Source organism: Agelaius tricolor, unplaced genomic scaffold (assembly GCF_023055355.1).
Source record: "Agelaius tricolor isolate 1412-34295 unplaced genomic scaffold, bAgeTri1.0.p SCAF_5, whole genome shotgun sequence".
In the NCBI taxonomy this organism is placed as follows: domain Eukaryota; kingdom Metazoa; phylum Chordata; class Aves; order Passeriformes; family Icteridae; genus Agelaius; species Agelaius tricolor.
The window spans coordinates 49,996,129-50,013,349 of NW_027269265.1; the positions used below are offsets into that span (position 1 = coordinate 49,996,129).

General features: G+C 37.9%; 1 protein-coding gene across 16 annotated transcripts in view; it reads left to right on the forward strand.

The window, feature by feature from the left end:
- The window catches only part of SOX6 (SRY-box transcription factor 6), a 370,607-nt gene that overhangs the window by 265,408 nt on the left and 87,978 nt on the right, over positions 1-17,221 (forward strand). For 10 of the 16 annotated variants that reach the window (XM_071427882.1, XM_071427878.1, XM_071427887.1 and 7 more), the window contains 3 exons: positions 7,171-7,294; positions 12,546-12,644; positions 15,548-15,627. In XM_071427882.1, coding sequence (XP_071283983.1) covers positions 7,171-7,294; positions 12,546-12,644; positions 15,548-15,627 — 303 coding nt within the window. The remainder of the gene's footprint in view (positions 1-7,170; positions 7,295-12,545; positions 12,645-15,547; positions 15,628-17,221) is intronic. The other 6 variants (XM_071427888.1, XM_071427891.1, XM_071427893.1 and 3 more) reach the window with 3 other exon arrangements.

Consider the following 17,221-nt stretch of genomic DNA (forward strand, 5'->3'; position numbering starts at 1 on the left):
TGTGTGGGGAGAAACTCTGCTCGAAAGTAGCAGTACCATACACAAATTTTAAGGCATCTTTTGCTCTAAACATTTCCACCAACAGGAAATGTCAGTGTGCTCCAAAAATCTTGCACATTTTAATATCACCATTAAAACATAGCTAATAAAGGATTTCTAACATAATTTATATTTAGACTTGAATTGAAGTAATGGAGCTCTCGTGTATAAAAAATATCAACAAGTATCATTAGGCTGCAATATTTTTCGTATTTTGGCGTGAATAAGACAAGGTGCAAATGAGAAACATACATCTTCACTAGTCTTTGGAAATATCTGAAATAATTGACTTGCTCAGTCTTCTGTGATGGCTTGGTGACCACTAACTGTGACAATTTGCATAATAGTCAACTCTTCACTTCTGTAGAGATAACTGTTTGTATCTGATTAAAATTAGGACTGTTTTAGTTCTCTTGACTTTTCCAGAAGTTGCAGTAATAGAGATTTGCTGTTATGCTTTAACCAAACAAATGCACACATGGGGATAACAATATGCTGAGTTTATGCAGATTTTACAACACAAATCTGAATAAAATACCCACTAATAGACCCTTAAGGAGTAATAAACACACATGAATTTTCCTTAGTTGCACTTTAAAGTGATTTTAACATACTACTAGACCTTAACAATAATATTTAATTGACAAGATTATGCATTTGTATGGATTGAAAAGGTGGTAGATCTCTAATTCCAAATGAACCATAAATTCACTTTTGCATAACATGTTTTATTTATTTCTCTATAGCAGAGATGTTCTCCATCCCTCCTAGTGAGAGTTTCTTAAAATACAGACAATTTAAATAGATTTAATTACCATTTATCATACTCCTAACTCCATGAGATCATCCTAAGTTGAATTCTATATTTCCAGATAGTTAAGGAGCTAGATAAAAACAGGGCAACATAATGAGAAGCTAATAGAAATGAAATGCTATCTAGTGTTTGAAACTGTTCCGTTTTCAGTGATGTTGTCAGTATTTTTCTGTAGCTTCCTTCTTGATTTCCTGAGTAGATGGAATTTAAGTTTATTTAATTTCAAGTTTCAAAGTGGTGAGAAAAAAAACATATTAAAAAATAAGAATGCTCTGTTTTGCTGTATGATCATGGCTGCAATTTTCACATTAATGTTGTGGCTACTGCAGTAGACTTAAATCTCCAAATCATGCTGATGCATTGGACAAATGGAAAAAAATGATAGGGGGAAAGAAGGAAAATAGCAGTTACAATCCCTTTACAAATTCAATAGTAGGCCACATATTTTTTCCATAGTATTTCCAGTCTGAAATGTTCTCACTTTGCAAGTCTATGGTATCTTTTTTACAGTTTATTTGCCAACACTTCCCCTGGGATCCCATTGGCAGACATTTTCTTTGTGGCTCATGTACTTTCACTGAGAGGAAACATTTTTCAATTAGACTGTAGATAATTAGATGGCAGATAAATTAGAACATAATATACACCCCCCTATACAGATAGATCTCCAGTGGTTCTGTATTGCTAGCAGGAGCAGAAAGAAGTCTCCAAATAATTCTCAGTGTGGGATTGACATGATTTTCAGTGTCCCAGCTGTGACACAGTGACTGGGGGGTCACTTTGGGTCTTCTGGAGCTTCTTTTTCCTCCTCCTGTGGAGTCACAGGTGCTTCCCTGGGATTGTTCCCTGGAGGGGATGTCTCACTTAAGCGTTTGGGTTCACCCTCACTTATTACCTTTGCATCAGGGGATGTTGGGCCTTGATGGCCATTTAGCCAAATGAGCCTGGGGAGTTTATCAGTTACATTTCTGAGAGCAAAAGGCTCAGCCACACTTGCACACAAAGTGGCCAGGTCCTTCATAACTGAACTGGACAGCTAACCCAGCCTTGTGGTCCCTTTGCTTCACCAGAGCAGCACAAATAAAACAGTCACACCATTCAACTGTAGCCAAAGACATTTCCAAAAAACCAAATTTTTATTGTACAATTCCTTTGCAGTTTTTCAAAATAGATCATTTCTGGGACCATGAAAGGGGTCAGGGATGACATGAGTTCATTACAATATTGGCAGAGGTGGGGAGCAGATTTAATCTCAAACCTGCAGAAATTCTAGCATGTAGCTGCTTTAAACATTTACACAGTCCCTCTGACTTTCACGTATTAAGCTTTCATAAAAAAAGTACCTACTTTATGCAACATGTTTGTGATCCTCTAGCATTCCCCAAAATGACTTAGTCAAAATAAAATTTAAATTACCAAAATTTCTAATATTTCTTCTCTTTCAAAAAACAACAAAGCCGAACACTAGTTATTGAAATAAATAAAAATCTGACAGTGATATAAAAGTAGCAGTGCCACGTCTTGCATAGAGACTATTTAAAATGCAGCTGAGGTAAATACATATCATATACAGGATATTTAAAATCCTGCACTAATAGTTCTGGGAGCACAAACACTTCTTTCAATGCCATTAAAACTTATTTTAAAATGAATCAACCTAAAATATAACCTGTTGAGCTATCATTTATGGCCACTATGTTCTATCATATAAACATTTTGAGCAGTTTGAAAATGCACATCCTTACTTGATATACTGCCATTACCTGGAAATCTATTACACTGTGGTTTCTAAATGAGAGACTAGAAAATTTCCAACACATTTTTACTATGGAAATTCAAAGCTTAGTGAGGGCTTAAGTTAAAGTTGTAGTCTGGGTGTACCAATTACTCAAAAATTTAAGAAGCTTTAGGTAGAAATTAAAATTTAAACTATGAGAAGTCTTAACCTCCCTGTGAACAACTTAAGTTCTCACAGTGGCTGCAACATCACATGAACAAAAGATTCTGTTCATCCTATGCTATAGAAAAAAAAGGTCAATTCAGTGAATTCAAAGATTGGTTTCTCAGCTAACGTGTGTTGGAATAGTCTGTTAGATTCAAAGCAAATCTCAAGATTTTCACAGTTTGAGAAGAGGGCCCAGCAATCTAATTGGTTGAAGAAGGGGGTGGCAATGATTTTAAATAGTAAGGCTGGATTATTGTAGGCAATTAGAGCATATTTAGCCATTCAAACTGCTTTATACTAGTGCTGGATGTAATAAAAAAGGGAAAAAAGCTTTAAAGAAGGGATAAAAAATTATAAAGATTGTGTTTGCTCTCTAGCAAAAAGATGGCACTTTTGCTCTTTGCTGAAGAGATTGTGCAGAGAGAGGCAGCTTGCGAAGTTTGATCTTCTAAAGGAAGAGGAATTCATCTGCCATTATAGGGTGGGATTACTTCTGCTCTTGAAACCTGTGATCCTCACAGCTAAGCAGAAATGTGTGAGCTGCTTCTTTGCTTGCAGTGCTGCCACCCTTTTCTCTGAATGCCTTTACTTCTCTGCTTGCAATGTTAGTTGTTGTAGAGGCAGCTTCAGTTTTTAAAGATAAAACTCTTCCTTCCCTTCAATCTCACTAAATGTGCTGTGCTCCTTATCCAAGAGAGGCAGATCATTTTAATTCAAAGCATTATTTTTGTATAACATATCATTCTGGCTTACATTTTCCATGCAAAGCACTAACTATCAATGACTTTTTAACAAGGAGGATTGTTCAGCCAACTTCTGTGATTATCACTCACAGAACTGAGGGACAAAGCAGTGTAGATTTGCCCAGTTTATCAAACAGGCCACCAGCTTTTATTATTTCAGGGAGAATCAAATTGGAAGTTGCTTCTTGAACTAATCAGGGCTGATTTGCTCTAAAGTTGCTTCCTGACTTAGATCTCAGGCAAGGAAGTGCTGTAATCAGTTCCCAAGGGCCGTCAGAGTTGTGATGGGATATTAAAGGAATGGTACACTATCTTTAAAATGCTCCCTAATCTTGGCAAATTTTTGTGTTTAACACACTTAAACCTGAGCTTGTTGTATAGAAACAAAGATTAATTTCATCAGGTAGCTTTATGCAAGAGTCGAATTTACTTGAGGCAGCAGAACTGAATGTTGGAGAGAATATATTCTGGGCTCCTCCAGGGTTTGTACATTCAGCTAAAAATACAGACTGGCAGAATTGTTCAAAATCAAACATTTACTACCCATCAAAAAAAACCTCCAAGAAACAAAAAACAACCAAACCCAGAAAATCACCCAAAAAACACCCTCAAAAAAAAAAAAAAAAACTTCATGAAAGAGAAAATGAGTCCCCCTGAGTGTCTCTGTTTGCATATTAGCCCATAGCATGGGCTCTGCCAAGTTACTCTCTGACTGACTGCTGCAGATGCTCTTTCTCAAGTATTCTGAGTGAGATCTTTAGTGCAAGTCTTTGGGGACAAACAATAGCACCTGTTCCTCACAAGATAGCAGCCCAGTTAGTCCATTCATGTATCTTTAATGAAGCTCTGGGGCAGATGGCAAAAAATGGCATCATCAACGACTTAGCACAGAGGAGACAAAAGGGGAAAGTGCCGATCCAACAATGTGCTATTTTTACGAATGGGAAGAGACAGAGTCAGAGTGTTTCTTGGGCATCTGCTCCCGTCTTGGTTTTCAGAAAGACCTGAGGAACATCTCAGCAATTAAAATTTCTGGGCATGTAGCCGATTTTATGAAGTACACTGATCAACCCCTCCTCCCAATTTCTCCCCCCCCCCCATCAGTAAAGTCAAACCCATCATCTTCATAATAATAAAACTCTCAGGAATAGAAATTGTCAAAAATTAAGGAGTTAACTGGATTTTTTGCATTCATTTTATGTATTTAATAGTTCTGTCATCAGTGATACTTTCACATTCTCTTCCTTTTCAGTGATTATTTGTGCTTTTCAGTTGACCTGTGCTGAAAATGGACACCTATGTATATAATAATTCTGTGTGAAACCAACACTTATGTAGGAATAGTATTTCATATGTTCCAGAGGGAAGACCCGTGGGAGGGAATGGTGGCCTTTCAAGTATGAGCTTTTTTCAGTCTGTTTAAGTCTCTTAATTTTAAATACAAACTTACAGGCTAAATGTAACCTATAGTCAAAGTTATGCTGATTTATATAGACTGAAACCTGCTCCTGAATTCAGAATAGGAAGAATAGCAGATAGCCAGAACTTGAAATGGTAATTCCCCATGCTTACAGAGGTGCTTTTATTTGAGAGTTTAAGCAAAATCTACCGAGCTGAGTGGATCAAAATCTACAGGAATGCATTGTAGGATTTGGTTATGATATGTTTCAAATTATCTTTATGACACAATGGAATGAAATGTTGCCGTGGGTAGGTTTGCACCTTCACTCAGACCACAGCACTCTGATCTCTGCTGTGTCTTGTGAGACTATGTTGGAGCCTTGTACCTTTGCAGCTCCATGTAAATGCTTTATGTGGGGTATTTTTTTTATGATTTTGGCTCCATTTGATTAGATGTAATTTAGGAACTACTGCATATTTTTTTGCAAGTTGTATTGCATTGAAATTCTTCCTGTGCAGTTGCTTCTATTAGACAAAACCTGTGGTTTTCCTTTGCTGTGCTCCTGTAAAGCCAATGTATAGAAACACCAGGCAGCAAATCCAGCACCATTTTATCAGAGCTGAATGCCTGTTCTGGGCACATGGGGATCAACTCCAATCTGACCAAGTTTAATGCATAACCTAAAACACACAGCCAGGCTTACCTCAGCTAAAATGAGAGAAATAGCTGCGTAAAGCTAGTTTCTTTCACGCCCCAGTGCCATAGCAGTAATTGCACAAAGACCTTTTTATTATAAGTTGATTTTCCTGAGGAATGGATTCAAAAAATACTGTAAAGTGTTTATTTTTTGCTTGACCTTTATTAACCTCCATCTTAGGGCTTTCCCAAGAGAAGAGTTGTTGGTAAATTAACCCTCATAGAGACACACAGTAGCATTTCTGCACTGCATCAATGGTTGTGAAAGTAATGGGGATATGACAAGAAAATTTGGCACTATTTAAACAATGTCATAGGTCAACATATGGGATTTGACCAAAAAAGTTTTTTAGGAATTAAATGCAAAAAATTGCTTGAAGTGTACTTTAAGTTTTTAATAGTTTTTAATTCCACCGATTTATGGTACAATGAGGGAGGTTTTTTTTCTGCCTAAACCCCTATTTTTTCCTGCATTTACAAGCTTTGATATATAAAGCATTATATGTTTGCTTAACTGCTAATCAGAAAATATATAGTCAAACCCTTGGGTATGTCTGGGGTTAAGAAATGATGGATAAAAATTCTTTGAGATCCTAGCCACTGTCTCTGAAACACAGGTACTGTAAATTAAGGAACTAGGAAATTACCTTATGGATTTAACAGGCATCACCTTATCACATAATTCTCTGTATGTTGAATACAAATGCTAGTATAAGGAGAAGAATTTTTTTCTTTGTGCATGTTTGTGGTTTTTCGATACATTTATTATGGTCAAATTAAATTTGATATAGTAGGTTTTGTTCTGAAATGGTCTCTGAATGCAGCTCCATAATTACCAAGCTACATGATAGCACATAAAGCTATAAAACTACTTAGACAGACAAGCAATTTATTTCTTATAGTGAGGTGTGTGTGGCAGAGTATTTTAGTTTGTTCAGGAGCCAAGATGTTGGAACCTTAAATCTTAAGAGTTGTGGTGTTGACTAGAAGACTTTTTAGTACTCTGGTGAGATTTTGAAATAACATACCTGAGCTGTTGGTATTTATGTGAACCATGTTGTAAGATCTCAGAATTAAAATTTTCCTAAGGTTACTCAAATCTGAACATCAAAGTAGATACTGCAGTGTTAGGCTGCTTCTAAATGCTCATCACTGCGACCAAAGATGAGAAAACCTGTGAAAAATTAATAGAAAGACATACCACACTGCTTTTAATAAAAAATTTGGTATGTTTTGTACCTTCTTACCTTGTGCCAGGACAGGGAATACTAATTAAAAGAAACCAAAACAACGTAATAGAGAACCAGGAAGAAGTAGGGAAACGTGCAGTTCAGGGAGACTGTTACACCTTTGACACTGAGGGAAAACAATGTTTGTGAGGGCTTTGATGTGATAATGTGAAGTTGGCAGGGATTGCATTAAGGGGAAGGTTCTGGGGGACTGTGTGAATGCAAGAACACTATCAGTGCTGGAGAAATACCTGTCAAGACAAATTTGTGCTATTTCTGATCAGAGGCTCTCTTCTGTTTAGCAGGTTCAGGGTCACATGCCTCCGCTCATGATCCCAATTTTTCCACACGACCAGCGGACACTGGCAGCGGCTGCTGCAGCCCAGCAGGGATTCCTCTTCCCCCCAGGAATAACATACAAGCCAGGTAAGCTCACGGGGATGAGAGCCTGTTGCACATTTTAAGACACGAACGGTAGCTTCTTGTGTGATCTGTCTCATACAGATGATCCACAACGGGCATAACTGGCTGGAAATTATTGCAACTCCATTTGAAAAAATACTCCTGGATTTAAGGAGGTGGATGGACTATTGGTTATTGAACATCATGATTTTTTTAAACTTAATTTCCACAAAGTCATTTGCTTTAAATACAGTGCCCCCACTTGCCTAACAATTTGCATCTGGTCTGCCCGATACAAAAGCTGTGTGTCTTTAATTAATTCTGTTATCTTCAGAATATTTGTGTTTTGTGGGAAAATTCTTGCTCTTTTGTTTGATTTCAATCCGGTTAATAAAAGGTTTCAGTAGTTCAGTTCCAGTCATCATTCAGACTCCTAACAGGTCACATAACCTTGCAGTGAAATATGTTTTGAGATGATTTAGCAAATGTTATGATTTCTTTCTTTTTTTCCTCTGAGTTTACAGGACTCCTGGGGAATTCAATTAGGGATATAATGGTTTGAAGCTACTTTCAGAGCCTCCTTGTAAACAGGGCTTTAAATGTTTAAATACACTTTGCCAAAGGAATTCAATGTAGGAAGATATTTAAGTAAATAAAAGTCAACCTTATTTTCATTTGTACATTCTTTGTAAGTGACCTCAGTCCAGAAGCAGCAACCTTATTTTGCTCATTAATAGTATTCTCTGTCAAGCTGCCTTTAGCATATTAACCTGATAACTAATAACTACGAAACATAAATAACAGGGTTTTTAAAATTCATTAAATATGAAGCATAGAAAGTAAAGCATTGATCCTATTCCCACTGATATTACTGGTGCTTTTGCTGTTCCCTGACAGGAACAGGGTCAAATCCAATGTAAAGCCTCATAATAGATGATGTAAACAGCATGCTAATTAAAAGCCAGGTTGAACCTAGAATCTCTTCTAGCAAGTTTACTTAGTATTAGATGAAGTGGGGCCAAGCAGGATTTCAGCAAGTATTTCCGTTTGTCCCGCTCCCTTCTGTCTCTTTGGTCCAGAGACGTTCCTCTTTAAACACAGATTTTTTTTGTCCAGCTATCTTACTTTCAGGTTTTGAAATCCCAAAGTTTTTGTCTGATTTGACAAATGGCACACCCATCACTACCTCATTACAGTTAGGGACCAAAGACAAAGGGTTGCCAGTTGTGGAAATTACCTAAAATGCCCTGGCTAAATCTTACTTCTCACAGACAAGAGAAGGCACATGCTTTCCTTGCTTTTTCTCTTCTAATCTGAGAAGCTTTCTGAGTAGTGACTGTTAGTGACTCAGCTGATGGTTGTGCTGCCCCCTGAAAGACATTGTGTTCAATCATGCTGTGTTAATTTTGCTCAGAGATTTCTTGGTACAAAAATGACTAAAGAAGAAGAGTTACCAGCATGTTTTCCTGAACATGATCAATTTTCTGGACTTATTCAATAGTGTTCCTTATAGTACCTATCTAACTTGATCCCATTGGCCTCCTAACAGGAGGTAATGCAGCTTTAGGGCATTTCCTTACTTCCCAGAATGCAGAAAGAGAGATGTGTAACAAAAATTAGAAGAATTAAATGCAGGAAGAAGCCTCAGCCTAGATATCTTGGAAAGCAATGAAACTGTTTGCTGGTGTTAGAGGTTTAATTCCAGATGATGCTTGTAAAAAGTCAGAAGTCACAATGATCTGATTATAACCAGTGGCTTTAACGAAGTTAGAATTTATATCTTTATATATATATATATATATTTATATCTTTAATATATATATTTAATTCTACTGCATGTGTGGCAAAGGTATCTGGGCAGGTCAGTAGCTTCTGTCAGAGACACATTATGATTAAAAAAATGCTGTAACTACACTTGGTATTGATTAATTCCTATTTTTGGCACTCTCGGCACAGTAGTTAAGGAATTAATGAAACTGGAGATTAAGCTATACTCTTTCATAGAGAGGGTTCTTCAAAGTCATTTCTGAGGAATATTTATGAACTTGACTGCTACTACCTGTACTCTTCTACCTTTGTGAGAAATGAAACTTTCACTTGCAGAACTGTTGGGTTAGACTTGCTGGAACCTCTGAGGGAAGAAAGGAGATGGATTAACCCTTCAGATGCTTACCAATTTCTTTTAGTTTACATGTTTAGCTTCTATTATATTTTACTGCATTTTGACATCAGCAGGAATGAGTTTTGACCCTGCCAAGTTTTACTTGACATTCAGAAAGTACAGTGAGAGGCATTTCAATAACAGCAGCAGTGGGGACTAAGTGTGTTTGAAACTGACTGTGCCATTTAGGGAATGTTGAATATTGTGTGCACAGTCACTTAATCTGCTTTGCCTCTAAAACAGGCTAGATATAAGCTGGCTCCAAAGTGGTAGCACTGCAGCAGTGTTAGTGTTTCAGGACAGCCAGGATGAGAAGTCCTGCCTTGGTGTACAAGCAGGGGTATGATTATGTGTACATGTTCACACAGAAATATCTTCCTGGGCTAAATTGGGAACCAATTTCATGGCTGTTTAGTTCAATGCCAAGGTAGCAGTTTGTGAGTTCTGCTGCAGATTTGCACACAAATGCCTTGGAGGAATAAAATGGTATTCTTTAGCAAAACAGAGTAGTTTGTACACTCAGCTGAAGATCCTGTAGAAGAGAGGAGAATTTATTAGGTTCTGAGGCCCTTCCAGTACATGTCTTGCTACACATGAACTTCTGAGATCAGCAAATCATTAGGAGCAGAAAACTTAAGGACTTCCTGATACACAGCTATGATAAAGCCTGACAGGAGAAACTTTCCTTCTGCCTGGCAGAAACTATAACACTGAGATGGCTGTAACCCTTCCCCCACAGTATTTTGGAGCTCTAGGAGGTGAAACAGGCCAAAGTTAGCAAGTGCTGATGACAAGTAATAATTGCATTAGAAAAAAAATCCCCAAAGTCCCATGCTTCCTTATGTATCTCAAAGTCATGTAATATAATTTTCCGGCATGGTAAGTACTAATTGAGAAATCAGAGCTGCATAGACCACCTAATTAATTTTTTATACATATTTCAGTATTTATACTGTATACCGGATTAATTAAAACTTTAGGGCGCTGTGCATCTCAAATGACTGTTGTGACTATTGACCTGCAGGCGTTTGACGAGCCTCGTAGAGTACCTGGTTGTGGGGGTTGCCACTGATTCCAGGGGGAAGCTGAGAGTGGCAGCTGTTAGGAAGCTAATACTTGCCCAGAGATGCTACACAGTTAATAGAATTATTTTGCATTCCGAGGAGAGCAAAGCAACTGCGCTGGCTTTCTGACTGTGACCATTACACTTACTGCTTGGAACTGGTGGGTAGCATGGGTACCATTATACCTCCTCTCCCACTGCAATTTTCCCTTCATTTAGCTAAACACATGCATCCAGAAAAACTTAGTGGGCTGGAGTATCCTTGAACATGATTATTGTGTCCCCATTAGCACCCTGGGTCAAGAGGACAAGGCAGTGAGCAGGATGAGGAAGATAAGGATAAAGGAAGGGTAGTTCCCTCCTCCATCTCTCAGTGACTAAAATATTACTTCAATCAAGTTTTGTGGCTGAGAGGGAACAGGGAAGCAGGATGATGATGGAGTAGATATAAAGCAATGCTAGGTAGGAGCCAGACCATAAGATGAGTAGATCTCAAACAAAGCTATGGTTTGCTCTCAGCAGAGGGTGGGAGGGCTGATGTCCATGCCAGTTGCACAATGGCAGTCTGTGAGACTTCAAAATCCATGATCACTTTTGCTTAAAAATGTCCGGCAAATATTTTGTACTGTTCCATTTCTTTGCCAGATCTGGAAAGTATCTCTCAAAAAGATTATTGAAAATAAAGACAACGAGTGGAGTAAAACTCAATTTAGACAGTTTTGTTGAGTGATATGCTGCAGTGCATTTTCAAAGCTTTTTTTTTTATATTTCATACAAGAATGATATAAACCCCATGATTAGAGTGGCCAAGAAACAGCCCCTACCTAGAGCATTTGGCTTTATGCACAAAAATAATTTACAAGAGATTTCACTATGCTGTGATGCAATGTGAAAATGGAAACTGTTTTCCTAGGCTGGTGGCAGAAACAGAGTCAACATTTTGACCTGTTTTTTGTTTCTTGTTGCACTGGGGCAAATCAGAGAAAGTAATATTATTAGGGAAAGCATGACAAACAAAACTGTCAGGCTTATTGTCATCAGGCTGTACTTCAGAACATTCCAATAGTGTGAAATATTTGTCATCAAACTAATTAAACTCCTTGATTACTGTAGCTAATCCACATAACTCACATAATCTTAGATGTGCTGGATTTCTCTGGTATCCAACATTGCCATTTGGAATAGGTCTTTCAGAAGTCTTTCTTAAAGTTCTCAGGTGGTTTAGATTTTCCATATCTAAGTATTCTTTTTTTAGGTAGGGAAATGGCCTGCTCTTCCTCCTGGCAGGTGAAAACAGGAGGCACACACCAAATCCACTGTGTGCTGGTTGCTCGTGTGTCTTTTCATGGCTCCATGATTCCTTTTTCTAATAGAAATTCCCCATGACTGACTGTCATGTGTCCCCTGTTGGGTTTTACTTGGTTGGAACGGGGACTTTGTAACCTTGGGATTTGTTGTAGCCATCATAGGTGCCTCAGTCCTAAATATTGATGTAAAAGCTGGAAACTATGGCAGGCAGCTGGATATTGTCAGGTAGGGCTTTGCAGCGAAATGTGCAAATTTCATTGTTTTGCAAACATTACCTGCAGACAGAAAATTGTGGGGGAAGCTGGATTTGCTGCAACGTCAGAATGGCATTAAGGCAGACAAGGCAGGACAAAGGCACAACTGAAGCAGTGCCATGGGACAGGGGAGATGCTCCATGGTGTTCTCTTAGTCAGTTACCTCTGTTTACACCTTCCTTAACCTTGATGGCTCTGGACAAGCAAAATTCATGCCCTGTGTGGGAATACTGTGGGAGTGTCCCTCTCCCTGCAGTATCCCAATGGCACCTGAGGTACTCTTTGTTCAGTCTGTCCATTATGTCTGGAAGGATGGGGCCCTGGAATTGCTGACCTCTTGTAGCTCTTCCAACTCCATTTCCGCTCAGTTCATGAGTGTGAAGAGACAGACTTTAAGTCACAATCCCAAAATGGTGGGAACATCATCAAGCCAAAAGCTTTGTAACTCAGATGAGAAGAGGCAGCTTATGTCTTACAATTGTGTTTTAGGAAAGACTGGTAATAAGGCAGCACCTTCCCCCTACTCTGGGTCTCACAAAAGCCAGACATCCTTCTTTCCTCACAGCACACAAAGCCTTGATCTGGAAGGTAAGTCTATACATCCTATAAATAAAGTCTGCTAAGCTTCATCTCTTCATCCAAGACAAAAAGAAACATTTACATTATTTCTGTGTAGAATAACACAGCACAATTGCTCACTGCTTTTATTCATTTGGAAATGTTGCTCAACCTGACAAACGAAACAGAAGTCTGGCATAATTTTCCATGGCTTGTAAACACCAATTTATATATAAACAACAGCAGCCAAATGTAAATAGACAATCAGCACAGCAAGGAGATTGAAAAGATCAGTCTGCAAAACATGACAGATTTTCTTCTTCCAGCATTCTTCTTACTCCTGGTTATCAAGGGGCCAGCACACACCAGCGCTTTAAGCAGACCTGTTTGAACATGTTCTCCTGCCTTTTGTACAAATTTAAAAGAATGGTTCCTCACGCAAGCATTCCAAATTGAGAAACAAATTTGAAAAAAATTGCTGCAATACATTGACTGATTTCTTGCCAAGAGAGCTATGGAGGAGCTTCTTGATCCATTCTTGCACTGAGAAAACGAGAGGGGGAAGTATGTACCTCCGTAATTAAAAATTAAATCCAGAGCACTCCTTGCATGCCCAGTTTGCTCAAGGGAGAAAGAAGAACCTTTACCCTGCTTTTACTCCTCAGTGTCAACAAAGTACTCTAGAGCTGAAGGAGTATTAATTTTTCTTCTCAGCACAAAGATGCTGCTGACATACCAGGACTTAGCCATAATTTAACACATTAAAATGAGGGTGAAAATGGACAGTATTGGGTTTTAATAACAGATAAATGGCATAACCCTATGAATATTCTTCTTCCTGCAACAAGAGACAGCACTGTAGCCAGCAGGTGAGCAAGAGAACACTGCAGGGTGTGGTGAAGATACTATTAAATTAACTGTGAAGCCAAAAACTCTGTGTGCGTGTGCGCATGTGGGTATAAAATATCTGGCTATTTCAAACCATAGGAGCATGACAGCTGTGAAAAAGGAGTGCCGCAGGGAATTCTTTTAGAGTTTGGTTTTTTTTTAAATATGTTTGACATGGAAAATGTTTTAGTACAAATAAAGCAACTGGTATTGAACTTAAAAAGTGTGTGCGGAGGGGGAGGGAGAAAGAAGAGATTGCTGTGTGGAACAGGGATGAATAATTCATGATATTTAAAGAAAGAATGCCTCTGAAATGTTCTGCAAGGCAGTCCATGCTGATAAGTTGGATGGTTATTTTCCCCCCCATTTAAAGCATCATTAATTCAACATCTTTGTGATTTTTTTTTTTAAACCTTGTAAGATATTTCTGAAAGAAACATTATTTAACTTAGATTAGGATCTTATTTATTCAGATAATTTGATATAAATATCAAAGAGACGAGTGGAATTATTTAACCATAAAGAGACAGCTTAAGTACTTTAAGAAAATAATCTAGAAGTCTTTTTTGTTGGTTTTGTTTTTTAAAGAAAAAAATCCCCAACATCGCTGCACACTAAAATCAACCTCATGGAAGGGGGAAAATAAGAGGAGATATTTTGAACATTACTCCATAGGACACCAGTACAATATAGTGTGAGTGAATGCATTGTAGCAGAGCTCCATATGCAATCAGAATCCAATTGTTACTGGACTGTGTACAAGCACATACTGTGCTCAATGGCCTGATGAGGTATTATGGATATGATGCAAAGAGACCTTGTGGATTAAACATGTACGATTTATTAAAAAAGTGAAACAACCAAACATTTTAACTGAACTGGATATAATTGAACTTCATGTGGTAAAAAGAAAGAGTTCTGAGGAGCCTGGTGACTGCAAAGATTTTAGCTATTGTTATTTATTTGAGGGGTGACAAAAAAATCTAGTTCTTGGAATGTCCTGACTATATTATACTGGATTTCTGTACTTTCCCTTATTGCTACATTCTGCTTTCAGCAAGGAAGATTTTCTGTAAAATAAACTGATTATTGTAAAAATATCTAAAAACCACACAGCCCGTTGAAATGTAGCTTGCAGATAGTATATAATACTGATTTTAATAAGTTGATATTACATTAAATCACAGCTTCTTATCCATCACTGTATTCATTTTTATATTACAGATTGCACTGCTAAGCTATTCCAGCCTTCTTTTGTTCCCTGCATTGATTAAGAGTCCAAATGGCACTGTGTGCTGCACACCTATGGGAACACCCATAGATATGGTATAAGATACCATGTTACAATATTTAATTTGAAAATTTTAGTACCTGAATTCTTGGGTAACTGAGCACCTGTCTAATCTATTGACTTCAGTAGGCCCCCAGATCCAAGAGAAAATTAAAATTGTATTTCAAGCTATATTAAAAGGTGATTTAATTTTGTTCTTTTCTATGACTTCCTTAAGGGAGTTGTCCCAAGACAGAGAATCCCAAAGGAAAACAAGAAACCTCAACCTGTGTTGAGCCAAATGGGTACATGTCCACTTGACACTGAAAAGAAATCACCCTGCATTACACAGGACTGATATTTCTTGGGTTATAACAGATTTATATATATTTTTAAGAAATATGTGGTGAAAACTAAGAAAAAATTTTTGGTGTGGGAGCCGCTGAGGTTTCCTGGGGTATCTCATCTGTGTGCCTGTGGTTGTAAGACCCATTTTGTGCCCAGGCTTCCACGCTTGATTTGAACATTAGCTTTTGAAAATGAAAATCACGAGTGTTATATTTATGTTTTGCCAGTTTGCCTACCAGCTATCTGCTAACAAAAAAAGTTCCAAGGGAGCGTGGCAAGTCCGTGCCCAGCGAAGCCTTTTGTTTTTGCAGATGTTTAGGCTTAGAGGAGTGCTGTGGAGCACAGGCAATCCTAGGGCCTTGTTTGCACTTGTCTGCTGCTATTCTCTGCTCATTGTCTGAACCTGCACGCATTGTTCTCCCGACAGGTGATAACTACCCTGTGCAGTTCATTCCATCAACAATGGCAGCTGCTGCTGCTTCTGGACTCAGCCCTTTACAGCTCCAGGTATGTGCCAGAACAAAAAAATGTGGGATGGAAGCCAACATTTTAGGGGAAAACTGCTAACCAGCTGTATGCTAAATAATAGCCTGAATGTTAAATAATTTTTGAGCACAGCCCAGGAGGATTAACACCTTATGTACTTACAGTACAGCAACGTGCAGCCAACCTTGGTACTGTGAGTGAAAGACATTGTTCTGTGTGTTTTATACTGGCAGTTAATGGTATTTTTTTATTTATATGAACAGTTGATGGGAGATAAGTTCAAAGATCTTTTTGCACTTTATTTTCATGTGGTCGCTCCTCTGTAGCTGCAATGCACTATCTATAATTGGAGCAGTCAGTGTATCCAAACAAAAGTGCATTATTGGGTTTTTCTTTTTTCCCTTTTTTTTTTTAACTGTGTGGTGCTGACAATACAATAAATTGCAAACTCTTTTAGCTTCTGTATTAAGGTAATCTCAACCTTTCTGTGCATTAAGCTGGTCAGATGCCAAACATGGTTAGAGACTTAGTTTGGCCATTTATTTATTTTTGGCACATATAGAATGAAATGTTGTGAAAGAAAGATTTATGTGCCATATTATTAGCTAGCTTCTTGTGGCAAGAAGTTTTTAATTTCAGAAGAAAAGACACAACAATGTCATAAATAATGAAGAAACAGTCAAAAGCTTTCAGAGTTAAAATGTGTGGAAAGAAAGTGACAGTGAACATGAGAGGAAAGGCCATTAAAGATGCATGTAACTATTTACAAGTAAACCTTTGAAACCCCTATTTGAGTTAGGTTAGACTCGGGTTCAGAAGCAAAGTAGGAATAAATTGTGCCTAGAGCAGCGAAGTATTGCCATGCTAATATCTAAATATCCACTTTGCTTACCTTTCTGTGATTAAATTTTTTCTAGAGGGGTCAAAGCAGATTAAAAATCCTCTTTATCCTATGATGTTGTTCTGGCCAAATTAACTTAGATAAGCGAAAATGGGACCAGAACTTGTTCATGGACTCCTGCTCATTGGTGGTCCAGAGCTGACAAAAAAGACTCCTTGAGCTTAGGTCTGACCTAACCTCAAATCAACATTTGAAAAGAGATCATCCTGACTCTGCAGGCAAAGATCTCTGAAAAATAGTTTTGGGTCAAAATAATGTGATGTTAAGACTGTACCTTGGACAGGATTGAAAGCAAAGGGAAGTTTCTCAAAAGGAAAAATAGCAGGTATCTTTAGAAAGCCATTTGACTACTTATTGAAGCAAAAGTCTCATTAGCTTTAGTTGGGAAAATACTGCAGAAATCAGCTTTGTGAATAGAGAGACTATTTTTGCTGCCTTTGAAATGCACTAAAACAAATAGTGAGCCTACACAAGACTGCAAGGCAGGAAAGGATGAAAACTGTTCAACTGTCAAAGAAATGGGATCTAAACCACAGACATTCCTGCTTCTTTTCTTTTACATGATCCATTTGTAACTTGACCCACATACTTGCACATCAGACTTGATCTGAACCTACAGCAATAATGCATTTTCATTAATTTGCAGAAATGATAGACTGAGTTGTTAAACATGACGAGAACAATTAGAGAGAAAACAACCAGCAAAAATGTGTG